General features: G+C 38.3%; 1 protein-coding gene across 1 annotated transcript in view; it reads right to left on the minus strand.

Moving 5' to 3' along the window:
• The window catches only part of DIAPH3 (diaphanous related formin 3), a 504,348-nt gene that overhangs the window by 130,349 nt on the left and 352,826 nt on the right, over window positions 1–21,173 (minus strand). The window contains exons 26-27 of the mRNA XM_047871375.1: window positions 2,679–2,774; window positions 2,115–2,174 (exon numbers count right to left, since the gene is read on the minus strand). Coding sequence (XP_047727331.1) covers window positions 2,115–2,174; window positions 2,679–2,774 — 156 coding nt within the window. The remainder of the gene's footprint in view (window positions 1–2,114; window positions 2,175–2,678; window positions 2,775–21,173) is intronic.

A 21,173-nucleotide genomic window follows, 5' to 3' on the forward strand; every position in this document is an offset into this window, starting at 1 on the left:
GGAATGCTTAAATAGCAAGATTACAAAATACTCTGAAATATCATCTTTTTCTAAAAATAATCATGATCCTTGCTGCAATCATGATACTTTCCTTAAAAAAATCTACACTTTTCAACATGCAGTCAAGTAAATCTAACTTCTTTATACACAGAGTTCTTAAAGAGTAACTGGTCATTTGAATTTTTCCCCATGTGGTTAGAAATATGAAGGGAAAACACAACAGAAATATTGATAGAAAATAAGTTTTAAAAAGACTTTAATCCACTGCATTTATATTAGAAGAGACTTCGACCTCTGTGATACATCGATTTCCATTGGTTTGCTATATAATCTATTCGCTTAATTATCACAATAGTCTTAGAACTTCAGATAGCACATGTCAACTTGAATAAAGATAGAAATGCAAGGTTCATCTGCTTTTATGCAATGCACCAAAATACCACAATTTATAAGTAATTATAGATGAGCCTTTATAGACTGGACACTTTACTGACATTATACTAAGAAAAGGACTAGGTTCCCCAGGCAATGCATAAAATTATCTTGAATAATATTCCTCTACATAATACCTAAAGTACTTATTTTAAATTAAGCATAGCATGGGTATATGTATGCCATTATAATCATGCCATGGTCATTGTGTTGGCTGTGGGTCTTTGATGATTCACAATACGGGCTGCATTGTTTATTTTATGCATTTTATTACTAACAAAAAGTAATCCAATGTAGCCGTATGTAATCAAAAAAGAAATGTGATGGGAATCAGAGTTGCATTTTGGTCATATTTATGTCACTAACTAGCTCTGTACTCCTGGGAAGTTTTCAGCTTCTCTCAGTTTCCACTTATTCATCTACAAAACAAAATAGTCTCTAGGGTCCCAGGATAGCTCTATTCTCCAGAATTTTTGCCATTATTTTCCATGTCGCAATGACTCCAAATCATAAACCCAAATTTAGGAATTACTTAATTACCTACAGTGAATATCTGCGACATACTACTACAATTCCTTTTTCTACTGTTAGTGTAGGGAAAGGGCAAACGGTAACAAACACATACTGTTGAAAAGACTCAGAAGACCTATTTAAAAATTTGCTGTAGATTTTACCTTTCCTCTCATTTATTAAACATCTACTGTATACATTTTACCTTGAGCAGTAAGCATCTATCCATCTATTAAGATTAATTACCCACATTCCCGTCTTTTTCTTTTTTACTTCACAAATTTTTTTTAGGCTACCCTAGAAATTTGACACAGATTTCTATACTCCGTCACACATTCACATTTCCAGAAATTAACTCATCTGCGCCCAAAACAACCCTTCAGTGCAACTCTGTCAAGTATTTTTTCCATTTATAAATCTGGCATACTTTGGTGACAATCTCACTCTGTATAAATGACAATGGTAGTCGATAAACTTGTTTATGACTATGGAAGGTAAGCAGAACCCTGTAATATGGGACAGTGAGAGAAAGGGAACCGACATAAATAAAACCGAGTCAACATGAACTGGCACCTTGAAGAGAAGCAGAGGGCTCCATGCAGGTGGTGTGCAGAGGTTGGTCAGGGACTTTTGAAAGCAGTCAATCTCAGCTAAGTATCAGAGACTAAGTTAACCCACCTTTTTGGTGATTCTGGTACATCCTTCCACAATAATAACACATGAGGCTCATCTGTGTTAATGATTTTGTCAAAATGCTAGTCACAGTATTTCAGACTTTACTGGCAAATATGGTAGAGTAAAATAGGTAACAGATTCAATAGTTCAAATTGTATCCTGATATAAAGTAAATCCTATGTAAAATATTACTTTGAGAGCATACTGCTTTTGAAAGGATACATTGGACAACACTGATCAAAAATGTGTGACATAATCTCAGATAATAATTTTAAAAATTCATCTGAGATCTGAAAGAACTCTACATACTACCTCAAGGCAATGATGTAAGCATGAAATGTGAATATACAATCTCATAGCAAATAAGTACAGCTACACATTTCTCCTATTATAGCTGTATCTAAACGTGAGAACTTCCCAGCAGCCTATTAAAATAAGAGATCAATAGGATAAAAGTAGATAAGAAGAATGTGCAATTTATGAATGCGGTTTATTACCATGGTTACAAACTTTCAGAACAGGCCTCTGAGACATGGGACTGAAACTTCGCCGAATATCTGTTAAAAAAAGAGAGAGAGAGAGAGAGAGAGAGAGAAAGAAAATTAATATAGAAGTCTGTTCATCTCAAAAAGTGTTACAGTATTAGACTGTTTTCAAAGGTGAAATAGGTCGGGACCCAAAACAATGCTTCGATACCCTGAAATACTTGAAGCAATGATGTTATGACTTTTACTTCCCATTTAATTATGCTACTGTAAACTCCACTGGGATAAGATGCATATGGTTCTTTAGATGAGACTTGTCACACTAATCAAGATTTTCTAGGTTCAGTGCTTTGATTTGTTAATGTGCCACTGACATCGGCCAACTGGAATGCTTCTCTCTCTGACATTTGTCACTGCAAGGGAAGGATTAAGCAAACTCATGGAACTTCTGAAGAGTTGTTGCCCACAGCACTGCATGCTTGACACATGACTTGAAAAGAATTAAAAGGAAGGAAAAAAAGGTTGTTCTTTGTGATAGTTCCCTAGAAAGTAACATGAAACAAGTATAATGTTCACCTTTTGGCTTTGGTGTCCTTTTTCTTCGGTCGCGGAAGGCAGCCCCCGACTGCAAAGCCTCCAGCAGACTATCCATCACTCCTGTCTCATCACCCTCTGTGAAAAGAGATGCAGGGAATTCTATCAGCCCTCGGGGTTACCATAGCAATGTCAAAGCATACACAGAAGCTGGTGATGGTGATGGTAGGGGGAAGAAAGATCAGATGCCAGGACTAAACCAGCAATTTTAAGATAAGATAGGACTTTAACTCTCTCATAAATCAAATATCTTTTAATGAAATCTGTCTCATTAGTGTCTGCGTTACTGTCCACTAAAGAGGACCGGGTTCCATTGATTCACTTCAGAGGACTGCTTTTATAGTCTGGCGGCACAATAACTTTAAATAGAATGCGGTTCTAGTCATATCTGTGTCGCGGGTTATCATAAATCACATTTCCCTTGTAGAAATGGGTTATTTTCAAAGCACCAGCTTCTATTCTAAAATCGGCCAGGTGTAGGAGAATGTTCTTGTTGTTGTTATTGAGAACTCTGCTGCCTAAACTCATTGCACAAAATTATATTTCCAGGTTAACTATTGTGAACATGCTCCCAACAACTGACTTTTCATATCAGAAGATAATCGCCCCCTGACTTAGGTGACACGGAATAATCACTACAAACTTTTACAGACTGTATGAAAAGTTTGTCTTCTGTAATGAAAAATAACAGAAGAGGCTCTCAAATACCTAAAATATTTCATCCCATTATGATTAGTTTAAATTGATATTCTGTATATATTTACCGAAAGATGTGGTTATAGAGTCAATTCTCTCTGCAAATAACAGATTATTTTGTAATATTTACAGCTATTTATAGCTGTCAAAGCTAAATATTATTGAAAAGCAGTGGGAAAAAGGAAAGCTTCAAAGAAACTGCTGGCCCAATCCCAAATTCAAGGAAATGCTCAAGACTTTTTGGTCCCTCGGAAAGAGGTTACTCGTAGGCATTCTCTACGAAATTGTGTGACTGGTATACGTTACATGGAAAGTAACAGAAAACTATTTTCCTCTCATTTTTAAAAATTTTTTATTGAGACACAATCCCTTCATTTGGAACAGATGACAAATGAATGCAGGAGAGTACAGATAGCAAACATTTACAGTTTATAAACAGATATATAAATATAAATATGCACTGGCCCCTTTCCATCTGGTTCTATCTCATATTTTTAGAAAAGTACTAAATTTTGTAGGTGTAATTTTAAAAAAAGGTGGGTGATAAGTAGAGTATTTGGAGGTTAATTTTCATACAAATTTAATTCTGAGGTAGCTTGATAGCTATTTTAATTAAAATGCATCACAAATTTCAGTCACTTTAATTAGTAATTAGCGATCTTTGAAAATTTACACTCAAACTTAAAAAAAAAACCTGCAAGGAATGCCAGGTATATAAGGTTGTGGATATATTTTGTTTGTAAAAGGTAACATTTTAAAAACCTAAAAGTTTAAGAAAGCAAGCATGAGATTAATGGCATACACTTTAAGGGGGGAAAAGAGAACTACAAAAAAAATTTGAACTTTCCTTAGTAAGTTTACTGTTGGTAATGGTAATGACATAGTGATTCTGAAACTATTATGTTTATATCATAAGACTGAGGAGACAGGTATACTCACCGTGGGAAACGATACACAAGTATGGAATAGGTGAGGAAGAACCACAAAGTGTTGGAATGCTAGTACAACTATCACAGAAGCTCAGGGTTTTTAAAAGACACGTTTCCTAGCTTTCCAAAATAACCCAGAAGTAATGACACTGTGATAGCAAAGAGCATGTCTGGTCTCCAGATCTTGATTTCTGAATACCATTCTTAATGGGAACCAGAATACATAGAGAAATGACTGATTCTGGTGCTGAGACCAAGAAAGTGTGAACAAGGAAGGCACCGATGCACCAGAAGATAATCGTGTGCTCAAGGACAGACAGGGATGTGTCAAAAGGGCAGAGGAGAGCCAGACTGAAAGACAGCCTTGGCCAAATTTTGGATGACACGAGTACTAAATGAGTAATAATGGAGATGGATTATTACACATTGGGGGAAAAAAAAAACAATTATGCATCCATATTGATACTAAAAAATTAGAAATAAATATAGGGGGAGAGAAAGCTCCTCTTTACAAAAGGATGTCAACCACTAGGTGTCAAAGATACAGGGGAAATAGAAAATTCACTATTTTATAACTCACATAACAAGAACTGAATGAGGCAGATATCATCAATGGATGCAGAAACCATTGTGTACAAGGCTGCAAAGAAACAGGAGTTGGAGAAATCTGGCAGATATCACCTTACCCAAATACTCAAATCTGACATCAAATTTGGTAACGACTCCTTTCTCAAGTGAAGCACTAAGACAGATACAACCTGTGTGGTACTTTGCAGAAAAAAATATTTATCCTGAATCTAAATGTAAGGAAACAATCACAGAAATCCAAAGTTGGGAACATTATGTGAAATGACTGGCCTGGGTTCTTAATAACTACCAATTATGAAAAAGGAGAAGGAGAGAGGGAGGAAAGGAAAGAAATTAGGGAGCTGTTCTAGATTAAAGGAGATTAAAGAGATATGACAACCAAATGCAATACACAATCTTTTTTTTTTTTAATTTTTTTTTTTAATGTTTATTTATTTTTGAGACAGAGAGAGACAGAGCATGAACGGGGGAGGGGCAGAGAGAGAGGGAGACACAGAATCGGAAGCAGGCTCCAGGCTCTGAGCCATCAGCCCAGAGCCTGACGCGGGGCTCGAACTCCCGGACCGCGAGATCGTGACCTGGCTGAAGTCGGACGCTTAACCGACTGAGCCACCCAGGCGCCCCACAATACACAATCTTTGATTAGCTCTTAGACTATAAAAAAAAAAGTTATGATTTTATTGAGATAACTGGGGAAATTTTAAAATGGACTAGATGTTAAAGAATTACAGCATACCGATGTTAAAATACCTGAATAAGATAATTACATTATCATTAGGTAGGTTAATCCATTTGTTCTGAGCAGATAGATACCGACACATTTAGGCTCACAGAACAACTTACACCCCCACGTTTCCATGTTTTCTATTTCATGTCCTTGAACATGCTGTTCTCTTTACATAGAACATCTTTCCCTTTCCTTCACCAAGCTAACTTCTCCTTTAAGACAGAGAACCGAGAACCCTTCCCTGATCTATGTGGGCCGAACTGGGTGCCCCTCTGTGTCCTAATGGTATGGGGTACCGACAGCAATAAATCCTTTACAATATAATTTACTTGACAGTTTTTACCACTACTGAGTTCACTGAGGACAGAGATTATGGCTTTTTCAGAAAAATCCCAGTATTGCACAGAAAATGTTCCTTAATATATGCTGACCATATTAACAAGTGAAGCACTAATAGGGCCAAATGGAAGGAAAAAATCACGCAGGAAAATAAAGGTCTCATGTGGAAAGGGGGCCAGGGAAGTGGTGGGAGTACATTCCTACCACCATTGTAAACAATGCAGCACTGTTTCTTCCTCTTCCCTTGTCTCCTACATCCATTCAGTTGCCAAACAGTGTACACGCCTAAATATCTCAAGGATTGATCAACTGTTTCCTTTTCTGACTAAACTTTAAGTTCAGTGTCCAGAATTGAATTAATTTTTTTTAATGTTTATTTATTTTTGAGAGACAGAGAGTGAACAGGGGGAGGGCAGAGAGAGGGAGACACAGAATCCGAAGCAGGTTCCAGACTCAGCTGTCAGCACAGAGCCTGATGCGGGGCTTGAATTCAACAAGCTGTGAGATCATGACCTGAGCCGGAGTCGGATGCTTAACCGACTGAACCACCCAGGCGCCCCAGAACTGAATTATTTTTCACCCAAAATAGTGCATGAGTTGCCAGGAGTCACATTGTGTCTAGTTAATCCCAAAATCAAATTTATCTCATATAGTACCAGTAAGCTCTGAAGCAGAACTAGGATCTTCAATCCCCTAGTCACAAATTTTCAGTCTCTCTCACTTCCCACAATATAAAGTACCAACTCTTTCACTTGTCCCAACACTTGATTCCAATTGCTTTTCCAATCTTATATCTTCCAACTTCATGACCTGCTCTTTAGCTAAAGGCAACTTTAAAGCTGTGGTTCTTTACAAACCTCTCTCCCATCCTTCACTCTCCACATGGAAGTTCTGTGCTTTAGCCTCCCAGAGCTGATGGCATTTTTTGGCCTTCACTGCCACAGCGTAATGGAAAGAATATAATACGGAAGTAAGGAGACACGCATTCTAGTCTGAGGTCTCAACACACTACCTGTGAGACACTGGACTAGTTATAAAATCATTCCTGACAAGTGTAATAGAAAGAATACCTTTCTAGGGTTAATGAGAGAATCAAATGAGATAATACAAAAGAAAGCACGTGATAAATTGCTAAGTGATATAAAAATGTAGGGGAATAAATTCATAAATGAACTCCATAGCACACTACAGCAAGTTTATGCAATATTTGATTGTGTTTCAGGCACTGTTTTAGATACATTATAAATTAAGTAACTTTTATAGTGTATTTTACTATGTTCTTGAATATCATCATTTCTAAGGGAAACTGATCAGAAGTACCTATGAGAAGTAGGCCCTGGAATGGGAAAAGATATTTACAAATGACATATCAGATAAAGGGTTAGTATCCAAAACCTATAATGAACTTATCAATCTCAACACCCGAGAAACAGATAATCCAGTGAAGAAATGGGCAGAAGACATAAATAGACACTTTTCCAAAGAAGACACCCAGATGGCCAACAGACACATGAAAAATGCTCAACATCACTCATCATCAGGGAAATACAAATCAAAACCACATTACGATACCACCTCATACCGGTCAGAGTGGCTAAAATTAACAACTCAGGAAACAACAGGATGTGGAGAAACAGGAACCCTCTTGCACTGTTGGTAGGAATGCAAACTGGTGCAGCCGCTCTGGAAAACAGTGTAGAGGTTCCTCAAAAAGTTAAAAATAGGACTATCCTATGACCCAGCAATAGCACTGCTAGGAATTTACCCAAGGGATATAAGAGTGCTGATGCATAGGGGCACATGTACCCCAATGTTTATAGCAGCACTTTCAACAATAGCCAAATTATGGAGAAAGCCTAAATGTCCATCAGCTGATGAATGGATAAAGAAGATGTGGTTTATATATACAATGGAATACTACTTGGCAATGAGAAAAATGAAATCCTGCCATTTGCAGCAATGTGGATGGAACTGGAAGGGATTATGCTAAGTGAAATAAGTTAGAGAAAGACAGAATATCATATACGTTTTCACTCATATGTGGAACTTGAGAAACTTAGCAGAATACCATGGGGGAGGGGAAGGGGGAAAAATAGTTACAAAAAAAGAGGGAGGGAGGCAAACCATAAGAGACTCTTAAATACAGAAAACAAACTGAGGGTTGATGGGGGGAGGGGAAAATGGATGATGGGCATTGAGGAGGGCACTCATTGGGATGAGCACTGGGTGCTGTTGTATGGAAGCAATGAATCACAGGAATCTACCCCTAAATCCAAGAGCACACTGTAGACACTATAAGTGGGCCAACTTGACAATAAATTATATTAAAAAAATAAAAAACAAAAAACAAAACAAAATTAAAAAAAGATACTGTTAATCACAAATAAAAATTTTAAAACATGCATTTAGAATATTCATTCAACATATCCTTACTGAGGGCCTACTGTGTGCCAGGATATTATTAGGCACTAAAAATACCTAGGCCCCAAGAATTAACAAGACATGTCTTCTGATCACAAGAAGCAGAACAGTGTGATAGTAAGGGAGGGATCTGGACGAACTACTGGATGTAAGGTTTCCTAGTGAATTACGAGCTGACACATAAGCAGGAGTTAGTCATGGCAAAACGAGAGACAGAATAGCATACCTGGCAGAAGGGATAGCAGGTGCAAAGGCAAAAGATATGAATAAAAACAAAAGTGAGCTATAGTAAAGTATTGAGATGATTTATATTTACATGATTCTAATACAAACCTAATAACTCAGATTTACATAACTCTAATACATTATTCCTCTGCAAAGAGAAACAAACATTAGCTATTTTTTAATTGTAGACTAGAATTCAATTTCCCTAACTACAAGTCAGTTCATATTCAAAATATTTATAGCCTGTTTCCTGCTGTGAACTCTTTTAAACAAATACACTAACTGTGATAGTCAAAGCTTTGCTACGTCTGAATAACAGATCACCTTGTTTAATTAGTAAATGGTATTTTAAAAAATCGTACAGTGTCAAGGTAAATGGAGAAGGGAGAGCTAAGGATGAGTTACCTCTGAAGCAGAATCAATAGGACGTGCAGACAAGGAGAGGGGAAGCAGCTAAGGAGTCACACAGTCTGAGGTCTCTGGGGCCTATGACTAGAGGAGTAGAAAATATGGAAATATTTTCAAATAATAATGAGTTTGGTGGAGAACAAATGTTGAACATAATGAGTTTCCTTTTGGACGTGTGAGTACAAGGTGCTAGCAGGGACCTCCTGATAACTTCTGAAAGTAACCTGGAAATTCTGGCCTCAAATTCAGACAAAAATTTCAGTACTATTTCTGGAAATCATTTCTGTATTACAAAAGACACTTGCTCAGCACTCTCGGCCAGACCCTGAGAAAGGTCCCGAAATACCAGGGGTGACTTTATCCTTGCCTCACAGATGCTAGTGGTCCTCTGGAAGTGCATAGGACTGAATCGGGAGAGGCGGCATCTTGAGAACCAGTGACATTTTATAAAGAGGAGAAAAGAGAAAAGGCAGGGACCTGGTAAAGTTTGTTCTGTCCTTTATTTCACTTTTCCCAAACCAAGGCAGAACACTGAAAGTACAGATAACAACAGATGCAGAGAAAATCCTGAAAGGTTCCAGAACATTAAAAACAAACCATATATGCTGCATACAAAGTATAAAATCAGAATAGAACTGGATTTCTCAATAGCAACACTGAGTTCCAGAAGACAAGATACAGATTTCAAATTCTGAAAGAGAAAGTATTTCCAATGAAGAAATGGTTACATGGCCTAGAAGTGGAGGATAGAAAATGAACACGCAAGTTTCTGACCACTCGCTCGTAAAAAACTACTGAAAGGCGTGCCTCTGCAAAAAAGGGAAGAAAGTAAGATAAAACAAAAAACAAAAAACAAACAAACAAATATGGGATCTAGGAAAGGGGAGGGGACAGAACAGCAAAGTGGGAAAAAAAAAATTCTCAAGATAGTACTTGTGTCCCCGGCTCAGAGCAGCCGCCAATTCAGATCACATGGGAGAAAAAGGCAATGGAGGAGAGAACCGTAGCCAAAGAACTAAAAGCAAATCTGCTGTGTTGAACCATTTGCAAAAATGACTGCTGCTGATTAAACAGACATGTCTGAGAGTCTGGATAAAACAGTGACAGATATACCCAAGTACTAAGCAAATTAAGAAAAAAAAAGTATAAATCTAGAAATAACACTGTTGCCCAACGGGAAACAATCATGGAATACTAACTGGAGGAATAAGGAGTATTTCCACAGTTGTGCCATTATAAACACTGGTTATTCTTTGACTATCAGGTATGATACAGTTGTAATGTGAGGACGTCAGGGGTAGAGGAAAAGGGTACAAGGTTGGCAGAAAGCAAAAGGAAACTAAATCGTCACTGACCAGGAACTCAGTAATGCCTAAAACAAATTAGCAATAGTCTAAGCATATTATCTAGAAATAGAGAAGAGGTAAATAAATACCAGAAAAAAAAAATCCTAAGAATTAAAAGTGGTTACCTCTGAGAAGTGGAAGGCAGTAGAGAAGAGGGAAAATACGCTATAAGCTTAACATACTTCATTTAGGAATTTGCAGACATTATGCTGATATATATAAAGTAACGCCAGCAACAAAAGATTTCAGGACAGGAAAAGATGACCAGGGAGGTGGAGATGAAGGAAGTTGATTTTTGGCCTAACTGTGCTTTCCTCTGAGAAGGGGAGGCGGAGAGGTAACAAATGGAACAACACAACATCATGAGCACTGTGATGGAGATCTCCAGCCCAGGAGGGACACCTGGTGTGGGGCGCAGGAAGAAAGAACAGCAGTCAGAGAAGGCTGCCTGGATACCCAAGACTTAAAGAGTTTTAGGTCCGCCATGGCTTTCTGAAGGCGGAAGACCCTGCTCGAGCTCAAAGAACAGGCAGAGGTTCTGGAGGGTCCAGAAACACTTGGCGGGCTCAGATGTCCATGGGAGTGGAGAGCAGGGTCCCCGAGGAGCAGTACTGAGAGGTGCTGAGGGCACAGGGAGGGGACAGCTCCCCATGCACTGAAATAGGCCCAGGAATTTGGGGTTTGCCTTTAAAGGAGCCATCAATTTATTTTAACCTAGGACCTAACATGGTCAAATTCCTATTTTAGAAAGATCACTGTGAGGAGGGATAACACGGAAGGCAAGGTTTGAGGATTTCAGTCTAGGCAAACGTGATCACAGGGCCCAAGGAAGGAATGGAAGTGTTGAAAATGCAAAAGAGAAAGGAAGAACAGAACAGTCTTGGTCAGCCTGGATGGAAGTATTAAAAAATAAAGTTGAAAAAAAAAAATAAAGTTGAGGTTAATTTCCAGGTATCTAGCTTGGCTAACTAGCTAGCTAGCTACGGATCGATAATATTCCCCAAGTAATGACTCATGCTTGTCTGGTGGTGGAATGGGGCTGAGCCTAGAGAGGCATTCATTTTTGGATATGTTGAGGTGTTCATGAGATGTCCAACTGCAAGTGATTCAAGGTGTTCAGGAGGCTGATGGTGCCTTAGGTTTAATACTAGAGGCAGAATTGGTTACCCTAATAGTTTTAACTTAGAAACACAGTGGTTGTACTTGAAGCTATAGGAAAGAGCATAGTGAAAAGGTAGAGAACACAAGTTTTGAATTCAAACAACTTGGATTGAAACACTGGCTTTCCAATTAGCCATCTGTGTGACTCTGGGCAAATTACTTAACTCTACGAATCCTCATTTTTTTTTCTCTTAACTTTCGTGTGGAAATAATAATAGTACCTGCTTCACAAAGGTTATTGGAGGATTAAAAGAGATACATCATGTACAGGCACAAAAGAGAGTGCCTGGCACAGAGTAAGGGCTTAATATCAGTTGATCTGTGGTGTGCTAGTTGTTGAAATGGCAGAGTGCGTGATGTCTTAGGAAGAGAGCGTGCAGTGACATGAGCTCTGAGGATAAGCCACAAGGCAAACTAATGTGTAAAGGGAATGTAGGAAGAAATGAGCGTTCACAGCCTGTGACCGTTTCCCATTGTGTTTACTTTGCATGCACTTTGAGAGCTCCCGTTTTTACCCCATTGTCCCCTACACACCTTCTGTAACTCACCACATTTTATAGGGCTTCAGCAGCAGGAAGAGATAGAACGGAACTGGGAGCGGGGCTACGGAATAAAAGCTCAGTCTCTCCAAAGAATTGAAAAGTGTGCCGCTGATGCACAAAATTCATAGGCTCATAGTTTAACCCAACTCCTTCTAAAAGAAACAGTGACAGTTGCCCTTACAAAATTCCATGAATTATTTTTCTATGCTGCTGGTTATAGACCTTCTGGGAACCAGATTGTATCTGCTTTACTTGGTAACCCAGTTCAGTCTTTAACCTAGAACAAAGCTCAAAATATGACTTAAACCAGACAGCAAAAAGACAGGAATAACTTAAAGTCTTTGAACTTGTCTTAATCTAGTTGTGAAAGTGAAAATTTGAGTCAAGGGAGTTAGAAAGCCAATTTTCATTGGGATTTAACTGATAAAATGATAATTAGAACAGTTCTCTTTCATACTGTAGTTAAGTGGTTCAACCATAAGTAGAATTTTTATTTTAAAAAACCCAAGATTTTAGGGATGCCTGGGTGGCTCAGTCATTGAGCATCGAACTCTTAGTTTTGGCTCAGGTTATGATCTCACAGTTCGTGGGATCGAGCCCCCCATTGGTCTGTGTGCTGACAGCACAGAGCCTGCTTGGGATTCTCTCTCCACACCTCTCTCTCTCTGCCCCTTCCCTGCTCCTCCCCCTCTCAAAATAAATAAATAAACATTTAAAAAAAGCCCTCAAAATTTTAATATATTTTTTCTCCACTATTCTTCATTATTTGCACAATTTGAATTCAACACATTTCCTGTTATAACTTAGAAGGAAAAAAAATTAAAATCTTTTATAAAGGGAGACTGGGTGGCTCTGTCAGTTGAGCATCCGACCGGCTCAGGTCATCATCTCGCGGCTTGTGAGTTCGAGCCTTGCATCAGGCTCTGTGCTGATAGGTCAGAGCCTGGAGCCTGCTTCAGATTCTGTGTCTCCCTCTCTCTCTGCCCCTCCCCTACTTGTGCTCTGTCTGTCTCTCTCTCAAAAGCAAATAAACATTAAAAAACAAAATAAAATAAATCTTTTGTAAAGAAGTTTTTACTGTTTTCAGTTTTTTTTTTTTTTTTTTTTGTCTTTTAAAATAGAACGGTTAAGAACAAAATCAAGGACTCAAAGTGCTGGGCTTGAATCATGGCTCTTACTCTTACCAGCTGTGTGCCCCTTAAGGACCATCTTGTGCTTTCCCATCTCTTCATTTAGGAGGAGGAGGAGAAGAGCGTCTACCTCAAAAGGTCGTTTTAAGGACTAAGTGAGCTAACACATGTGAAAAGCTTACAATCGTGTCTCACACATGGTAAGGCCTCAATAGATATTAACTGCCATTTTTAATATTATGATGACTGTTCTTACTCACCAATATGGTACACATTGCTGACTGGCCACTGCAAGACATCCATTCCCTACCCTCTCCTTGTTTGCTTCCACTATGGAGGCTGGAAAAGTTAAAACCTTATTTTCTGAGGCTCCCTAGTAGCAAAGCTAAGGGTGGCCATGTAATGCATTTCTGACCAATGAAATTTAAGTGGACATCTGCTAGAGTGCTTCTAGGAAGAAAAAAGAGGCATATGTTGATAACCTCTCTACTTCTGCTTCCTATCTTGAATATCTACTGGAGCTATGACATAGCTCTGTCTGAAATCACATGTTACTACTTATTTCTTGCTATCTTGAATATGCTTGGTCCTGTCGCAGCCACCTTGTGTCATCTTGTAACTCTTGAGCACATACCATGGGGCCATTTTTACAGTTGCTCTGGATAAAATATAGGCTATCTTTTCAAAGCTTCAGTAAAAACATATTTTACAGGTACATTTAAACAAATAAACCATGTTTATTATACTATTTATTATATTGTATGCAAATTAGAATCTAATTTTACATTTTATACTAAATAAAGTTAAAGAAGTATTTGTAAAATAAAGTATTTTTCTCAAATGAACTCTCTGGTCTTCAAAAAAAATATACAGGGATGCCTGGGTGGCTCTGTCGGCTAAGCATTCAACTTCAGCTAAGGTCATTTTCTCACGGTTTGTGGGTTCGAGCCTCATGTCGGGCTCTGTACTGAAAGTTTGGAGCCTGGACACTGCTTCAGATTCTGTTCTCTCTTTCTCTGCTCCTCCCCCACGTGTGCCCCCCACCTCAAATAAATAAATAAACATTTAAAAACTACATCCATTATTGGATGTCACAAATAAAGCATGATTCTATTTTAATTATGTAAACTAGGCAAAAAAGGTAATATAAATATACTGTAACAAATCATATTGCATTGTCATTCATTTTTAATTTCCCAATTTCTTACAATTTAGGTTGTTGTAAAAAAAAATGATGATTCCATCATCACAGTCATTTAATTAAACTCATGAAGATAACCAATGTATCTTCTTTTGAAATCTTTTTTAGAGTTCTTTCATTTTTAAAACTAATGTAAACAAGTGGCAAAACTCCAGGAGAATAAATAAGTTACTTGTGTGCTCATTTAATTCTCTTTTCAAATAAAAAGGGCAGAACCAGGCACCTGGGTGGCTCAGCTGGTTGAGCATCTGACTCTTGATTTTGCTCAGTTCCTGCTCTCATAGTTCCATGAATTGAGCCCATGCAGCAGAGCATGCTGGACTCTCCCTCTTTCTCTGCCCCTCCCCCACTCTCCCTTTCTCTGTCTCCTTCAAAATAAATAAATAAACTTAAAAAAGGGGCACATTTTCAGAATGTCAACATACTTAAGGCACAAGATTTAAAAGTGACAGCATAAAATCAATAAATGAGTTTGTTATTACAAAATAATATAGCAGGTGGGCTGTATGAAATAGACATCCCACATTTAAAAAACAAAAAAACAAAAAAACACTTCAGTAAGGGACACCTGGGTAGTTCAGTCAGTTAATCGTCCTACTTTGGCTCAGGTCATTATCTCATGGGTTAGAGCCCTGTGTTGGGCTCTGTGTTGACAGCTCAGAGCCTGGAGCCTGCTTTGGATTCTGTGACTCCCCTGCTTGTGCTCTTTCTCTCAAAAATAAATAAATGTTAAAAACAAAAGAAAGCAAAAACTTCAGTAAGAGTTTCCCAAAGTGTGCACCACAGAATGCTAGTTCCGTGAAAAGCAGTATGTGTGTGTGTGGTGGGGGAAGGGAGGGTAGTTCTGCGGTCAAATAAGCTTGGAAAATAATGTGTAGTATAGACTGCTCTTGGAAATTCATATAAAAAACACTTAAAAATTTAATTCATGATTTATGATAAATGCGGCATTTCAAATCAGTACAGATAATGTTCAACAACTACTATGGTGACATTATTTTATTTGGATTCCACTCTGTTACTTACACCAACATAAATTCCAAGTAGATGAAACATTTCAACATTAAAAAATTAAACTGCAAACGTACAGCAGACAGTATGTAAAAGTTTTCATTAGTTCTGGAATGAGAAGATCTTCTTATGAAACATCTAAATACCCAAATGTCATACAGATTTTACTACACTAAATGTCTGCAAACGGAAAGAATAATGAGAACAGAGTCAACATGAACAATAAAAGGAGAAACTAGAAAAAAAAATTGAAACACAGGTATTCCCTAAGACTAATTTTCTTGAAATAATGAACATTGTGACTCAGGGGGAAAAAAATCAATAAAAAAACCATCAAAAAACAGGCAAATTATATGTTCAGGAAACCCATCTTAAAAATAAATAAGGCTTTTATACAGAGAATATAATACTCAAACTCATTCATAATTAAAGATATTCCAAATACATCAGTGAAAGATCATCTTTCACTTATCAGCGTAGCAATAAAAAATAAGGATAATTGGTATAGGCTGGAAAATAGGTCACTCCACACACTGTTGGTAGAAATATAAAGCTAATACAATCTCTCCAGAATGCAACTTAGACTCTATCAGAAATAAAATTGCACATCCCATTTCATGAAATATTTTCTAAGAAAATTATCCTACTTATAACTCACATGTGTGCAAAAGCACGTGCACAAGGATGTTCGTTATAACATTGTTTATAATAACAGGAGATTGGAAACAACCTAAATGCCCATCAGCAAGGGAGAGTCTAAGCTATAACAGTAAGAGACAGACTAAATAAACCATGACGTTCACATGTTAACATATACAGAGATGTAAAAAAATAAGGAGGCATATTTCAATTGTTCATATGGACTATCTCCAAAACATAAGTGAAAAAAGTCAATCACTTATTTTATCAATAAGGACACTGGATAAAGACCTTTCTATGACTGCTCAGATATATTAACTATAAGGCAGAGGATATTTTTGGACTTCTTGCTTAGCCATTAGTCTACCACATGGTGCTCAAAAAGGCATTAATCATCCTTCCAGTATTAAAATGTTTGTTAAAATGTCTCCCATGTAAGTATTCAAACGCCCAACTCTGATTAGCTTGTTCACAGTGACCTATTCTAACAATTGCTAAAGAAAGCACAATATAAAATCCAGCGTTAACTCTGGTTAAAAACAAAACATTGCCAAAATTGTCCTTGTGTATTACATAGGGACTAGGATGCTGAGCAGATGCCCTCAGTTGTAAAAGCATAGAATGTGAGGGGAAAGATAATGTATCTATTTAAATATATATGTAGATGTGAAATGGTAATGGCATTTAACAAGATGTGACTCACACACAGTGAATACCCATGACCCTTTAATCACACAGTAACCCAGACAGGAAAAGGTTAATTACATGGCATAACATCACTATTTTTGAGAAGAAGCTTCACTTGTTACCCATAAGAGCGTCATTTTACTCTGAGCAATAAGTGTGACAGTGTTTAAGCTTGGCAAGTGCTTAGTTCCCATTGAAAATCTACTAGGATACATTTGAGACTTGTTTCAATATTTTCTTATATTAATGAGAAATTTTGAAAAATATTTTTCAATGGCTTTGTTTCTCATAAAGTTTTGAACAAAGAGTGGAATGATTTCAGATAGAGAAAATGAAAATGTTAATTCAATGCCATGAATCAAAACAAAAAAAGGGGGGGGGGAGGGAAACTAGGGGACAGGAGTAATTTCACAGGAATTTCTTTCAGGAGAAGCTGGGATAAATGGACTCGAGGCCATGCGGGGCCACTCTCAATGAGTGCACCTGGCTGCTGAGTGGTGCCCAGAGGGGCCCCAACAGTCAAGTGCTGACAGCAACATATGGTGTGGAGTGGAAGAGGGGGGAAAAAAGGTCGGGAAGAGGGGCCCAGGGAGCTGGGATTCAAGGCTGAGGAACTGCCATAGAATGGTTTTGAAAGGTGTGAAATAATCAAAATTGTACTTCAGCATGATTAAAGCTGGCATAGTGTGAAGGTGTCAAGCCTGGGTGACTGGGAAATTGGTGGTATCATGAACCCAGAATGAGAACATGAAAATCAGGTTTTATGTGGAACGTGGTAAGTTGGTTTTAGAAGAATTGATTTTGAGGGGCTGGCAGAATAGTCAAACTGCTCTCTCCAAGAAGTAGCTGGAAATAAACAACTATAAAATCTGTAGTTCAAATCAATCCTACACGTATGCACTAAGGAATATGTGGCAGCCACTGAATCCAGCCCCAGCCCTTGTTCTCATGGGACTTACAGTCTAAGGGCAATTTCAACACAAAATTTGTGACTACCTGTATGTTAAATATTCCAAGACAGAAAACAGAGTGCTATGACATTGCTTAATGTAGGAGGTACAGCTATGACTGCCCAGTGGCGACTGCAGGGGTTATTCTTTGATACCTGTAAATACACACTTAGATTGCTGAAGACAGTTTTTCAATGCATTTTAAAGGACCCTATGGATAACACCATAAACAATGGAAATTTGTATATCGGCATTTTGAGTGCCAAGAATGTTCTTAAATGCCAACTTTAAGAACTGCTGACAACTTTGCCCAGAGTAGTTTACTTGATTCAAGTTCTAAGTTAATTTCTGATATAAATCTGTGGCTCAAAGTATTGTTTTTTCACTTCATTTCAAAGGAGAAATACTGATTTATTCTGCACAAATTTGGTATTCCTTTCCCACCCCTTCCCCAATCAGATGCAGAAGCGTGGCATTAATATTACATACTGAAGAAATGTAAAAATCCTACTCAGAGTAACAGCCATGTATTTTTCAGAGAAAGGAAGTCAGCAAAGACAATAGGCAACTCTGAATGAGAGGAAACTGGGGAAGAAAGGAATTGACATATGCTTCCGGAGAAAGCAAATAACACAGAAAAGAAATGAAAATGGGAAACAACTGAACTTTCGATGAACTCATTATCAATTGCAAAGAAACTGGAGGCAAAAATGTGCTAAACTCTTTGATGAGAACAATGGAAGATTTTCCTCTCGACTACAAAAAACTGACAAAATGAATACAGAAGACTCCAAATAAAACCCGCTATTAGGTATGTTTGAGTTAGAAGAGAGTGCATGAGAAAAAGAAAAGAATCTAAATATGAATCAAGATAATCGAGGAACCATCACTTTGAGTGAATGCCTGTGCGGAGCATTTTCCCTAAATTTTCTGATTTAATTCTTACTCCAACTCTGCAAAGGAACTATTATCAGATCCATTGTTTAAAGCCAGGGAAACTGAAGCTCCAGGAGGTGAAGTAATGTTCCCAAAGTCTTCTAATGGGTAGGTAACACAGGGGAGGTACAAACCAGTTCTTTCAGATTCTTTCCATCATGCACTTTTCTCTATACAGAGGTGTTGCATGATAACTGAGAAGTACTTAGATCCTCAGCTTTGCTGAGTTGTACTTAGAGGTGTTTTAGGAAATGCCTCAAGGTACAAAAGGACAGTGGCTTTTGTAGCTGGTAACTCAACCAACAAGCACAGATTAGGTTTCTCCCCAAGTCACTGGGAACCTGTTGACTTTCTCCAGAACCTGGCAATAAACGAGATGCAGGTCACAGAAGATTCCTTCCTCACAGAGAAAGGCCAGAGACATCTTCCTTTCGCTAGGACCAGGAGTATCGGGAAATACCAGAATCAGCCTAGTCTGCTTGTGGCTTCATGGGCTCTCCCTACAACCCATTCAGTGGGTAACTGCTATAGTTGGGCTAAAACCTTGAGGCCAGCTAAACCGCTGTCATTCTTGGTCACCAGTGGCCCAAATTTAAGTTCTTCCCGGTCTTTACTTCCTCAATATTTATTAGCATAAACAAGTTTTCTACTATCTCAAGGTCTGCAGTGAACATTCTTATCACCTGGATCACCTTATCTACCTGGAAACTGGGCAGATGATCTTCACTGCTTCCTCCTACTAGATGTAGCTCATCCTCTCACACATTACACGAGTGTGGGAGTATAGGTAGGGGAAAGGGGAGTACCTGTTTTCTCCCTAATCTTTACTGCTACATCAGAGTATCAATTCTTGATGTAAAAGAACACTTTGAGAAACATGTCATTTTGTTATACAACTGCCATCCCTCTGGGTTTGTGTCACCTAATTGTGCACTAGTCTGCCTTCTATTCAAGACAGACTTGGTCATTGGATTCAGTCTTCCTTTATCAGCTAAGTCCTGCCATCATCCTGCATGAATTCAACCCCATGTGAACAACTAATCTAACAGCAAATGAGTTCCTTGACTCCCTCATCTCCAGAGACAAATCCTTTCTCTTTAATGGTCCATTACCCATTCTCACAACCATAACTGAACTTTGCCACCACCCACAACTATTTTATTAATAATAACTTAAATTCATATAAACTGTTCTGACTCCTGCTCTTCTTATATTCTCTCTCTCTCTCTCTCTCTCTCTCTCTCTCTCCCTCTCTCACTAGTCCTATCACCTATCCCTGGAAATCTCCAATGACCAGGCCCCACTGTCTTCATTCTTTGTTTGTCTGCTAATACTCCATGGTTCATTGATTTGACCATGGTTCACCAGCCAGTATCTTCCTTCATTCCTCCACTGGTGTACTTTTTCAGACTCCTGGTAAAACATAAATGAGCCTAAAATTCCATCTTCTTTAAACTATATACCAGCTGCTGAGTAATCATGGTGAAAAATAGTACTGCAGGATCAGGGCCAGTACATAATCACAGTTGCCAATCTCAACTGAATTTTTAATGCCATCCAACACTCCTATGTTTCAGCAGGAGGCTCTCACTCCCACTCCCTGATAGGGGTTGTTTCAATGCTTCCACACTTTCTTCAAGCCTCTCAAGCAACCACTGCCCCTCCTCAGTAGAAGACCTCCTCTATTTCAGATATAAAATAGAAACCACTTGACAAAAATACCCTTAACTTCCTAACATCAAATCTACAAATGTATCTACACCTGGACCCAGACTTTCCTCCTTCCCACCCATCACAATAGCAGACAGAGCATGTAGCTTTCCAAGACAATTTCCTCCATCTACACTGTTATCTTATCCTCTGCACTCTGTCCTGCTACACTCAGGACCTTCTTCTATTGAGTATAATTTCCAACCTCCCTTCCTTTCTCATTCCCTCAACTGCATTCAAACAAATTTAAACACCTGCTTTGCCCTCTCTTGACCCCAAATCCCCTCTTGTTACCACCCTTTTTACAACTCAGTCTCACTTCCCATATTCACTTATCAACCCTCTACCCTCTCCTTTGAGCTGAAGTCAAAGGGACAATTGTCATTCTCTTTATTATATGACCTCTTAGCAGCATTTGACAATGTGGACTACCTCTTCTCCTTTGAAATGATCTATTCACTGGGGTTTATGATACCAGAATTTTTGTTCCCTACAACTTCATGGTGATTCCTTCTCAAGCTCTTTTCCAGACTCCTCTTCCTCAGTCCACCCTGAAACCATTCCTCACATTCTCCATCAGCAATTTATTAAATCCCATGGCTTTGTATATTAAGAATTCCAAGGTTTTATCAACAGTACAGACTCTAGTCCTGAGACCCAACTACAGCAAACAAAAATCCATATTTGCCAGTGACTAAAGGGGTTTCCTGGAACAAAGGACTTGCAGTGCTAAAACTGGGAAAGTCTCAGGCAAATTAGCTTGAATGACCCTCATCTCTCCCTAGTCACACAGACAAGGAAACTCAGGCGTTTTACAGATATCTCAAAGGT

The sequence above is a fragment of the Prionailurus viverrinus genome, chromosome A1, assembly GCF_022837055.1.
Source record: "Prionailurus viverrinus isolate Anna chromosome A1, UM_Priviv_1.0, whole genome shotgun sequence".
NCBI lineage: Eukaryota > Metazoa > Chordata > Mammalia > Carnivora > Felidae > Prionailurus > Prionailurus viverrinus.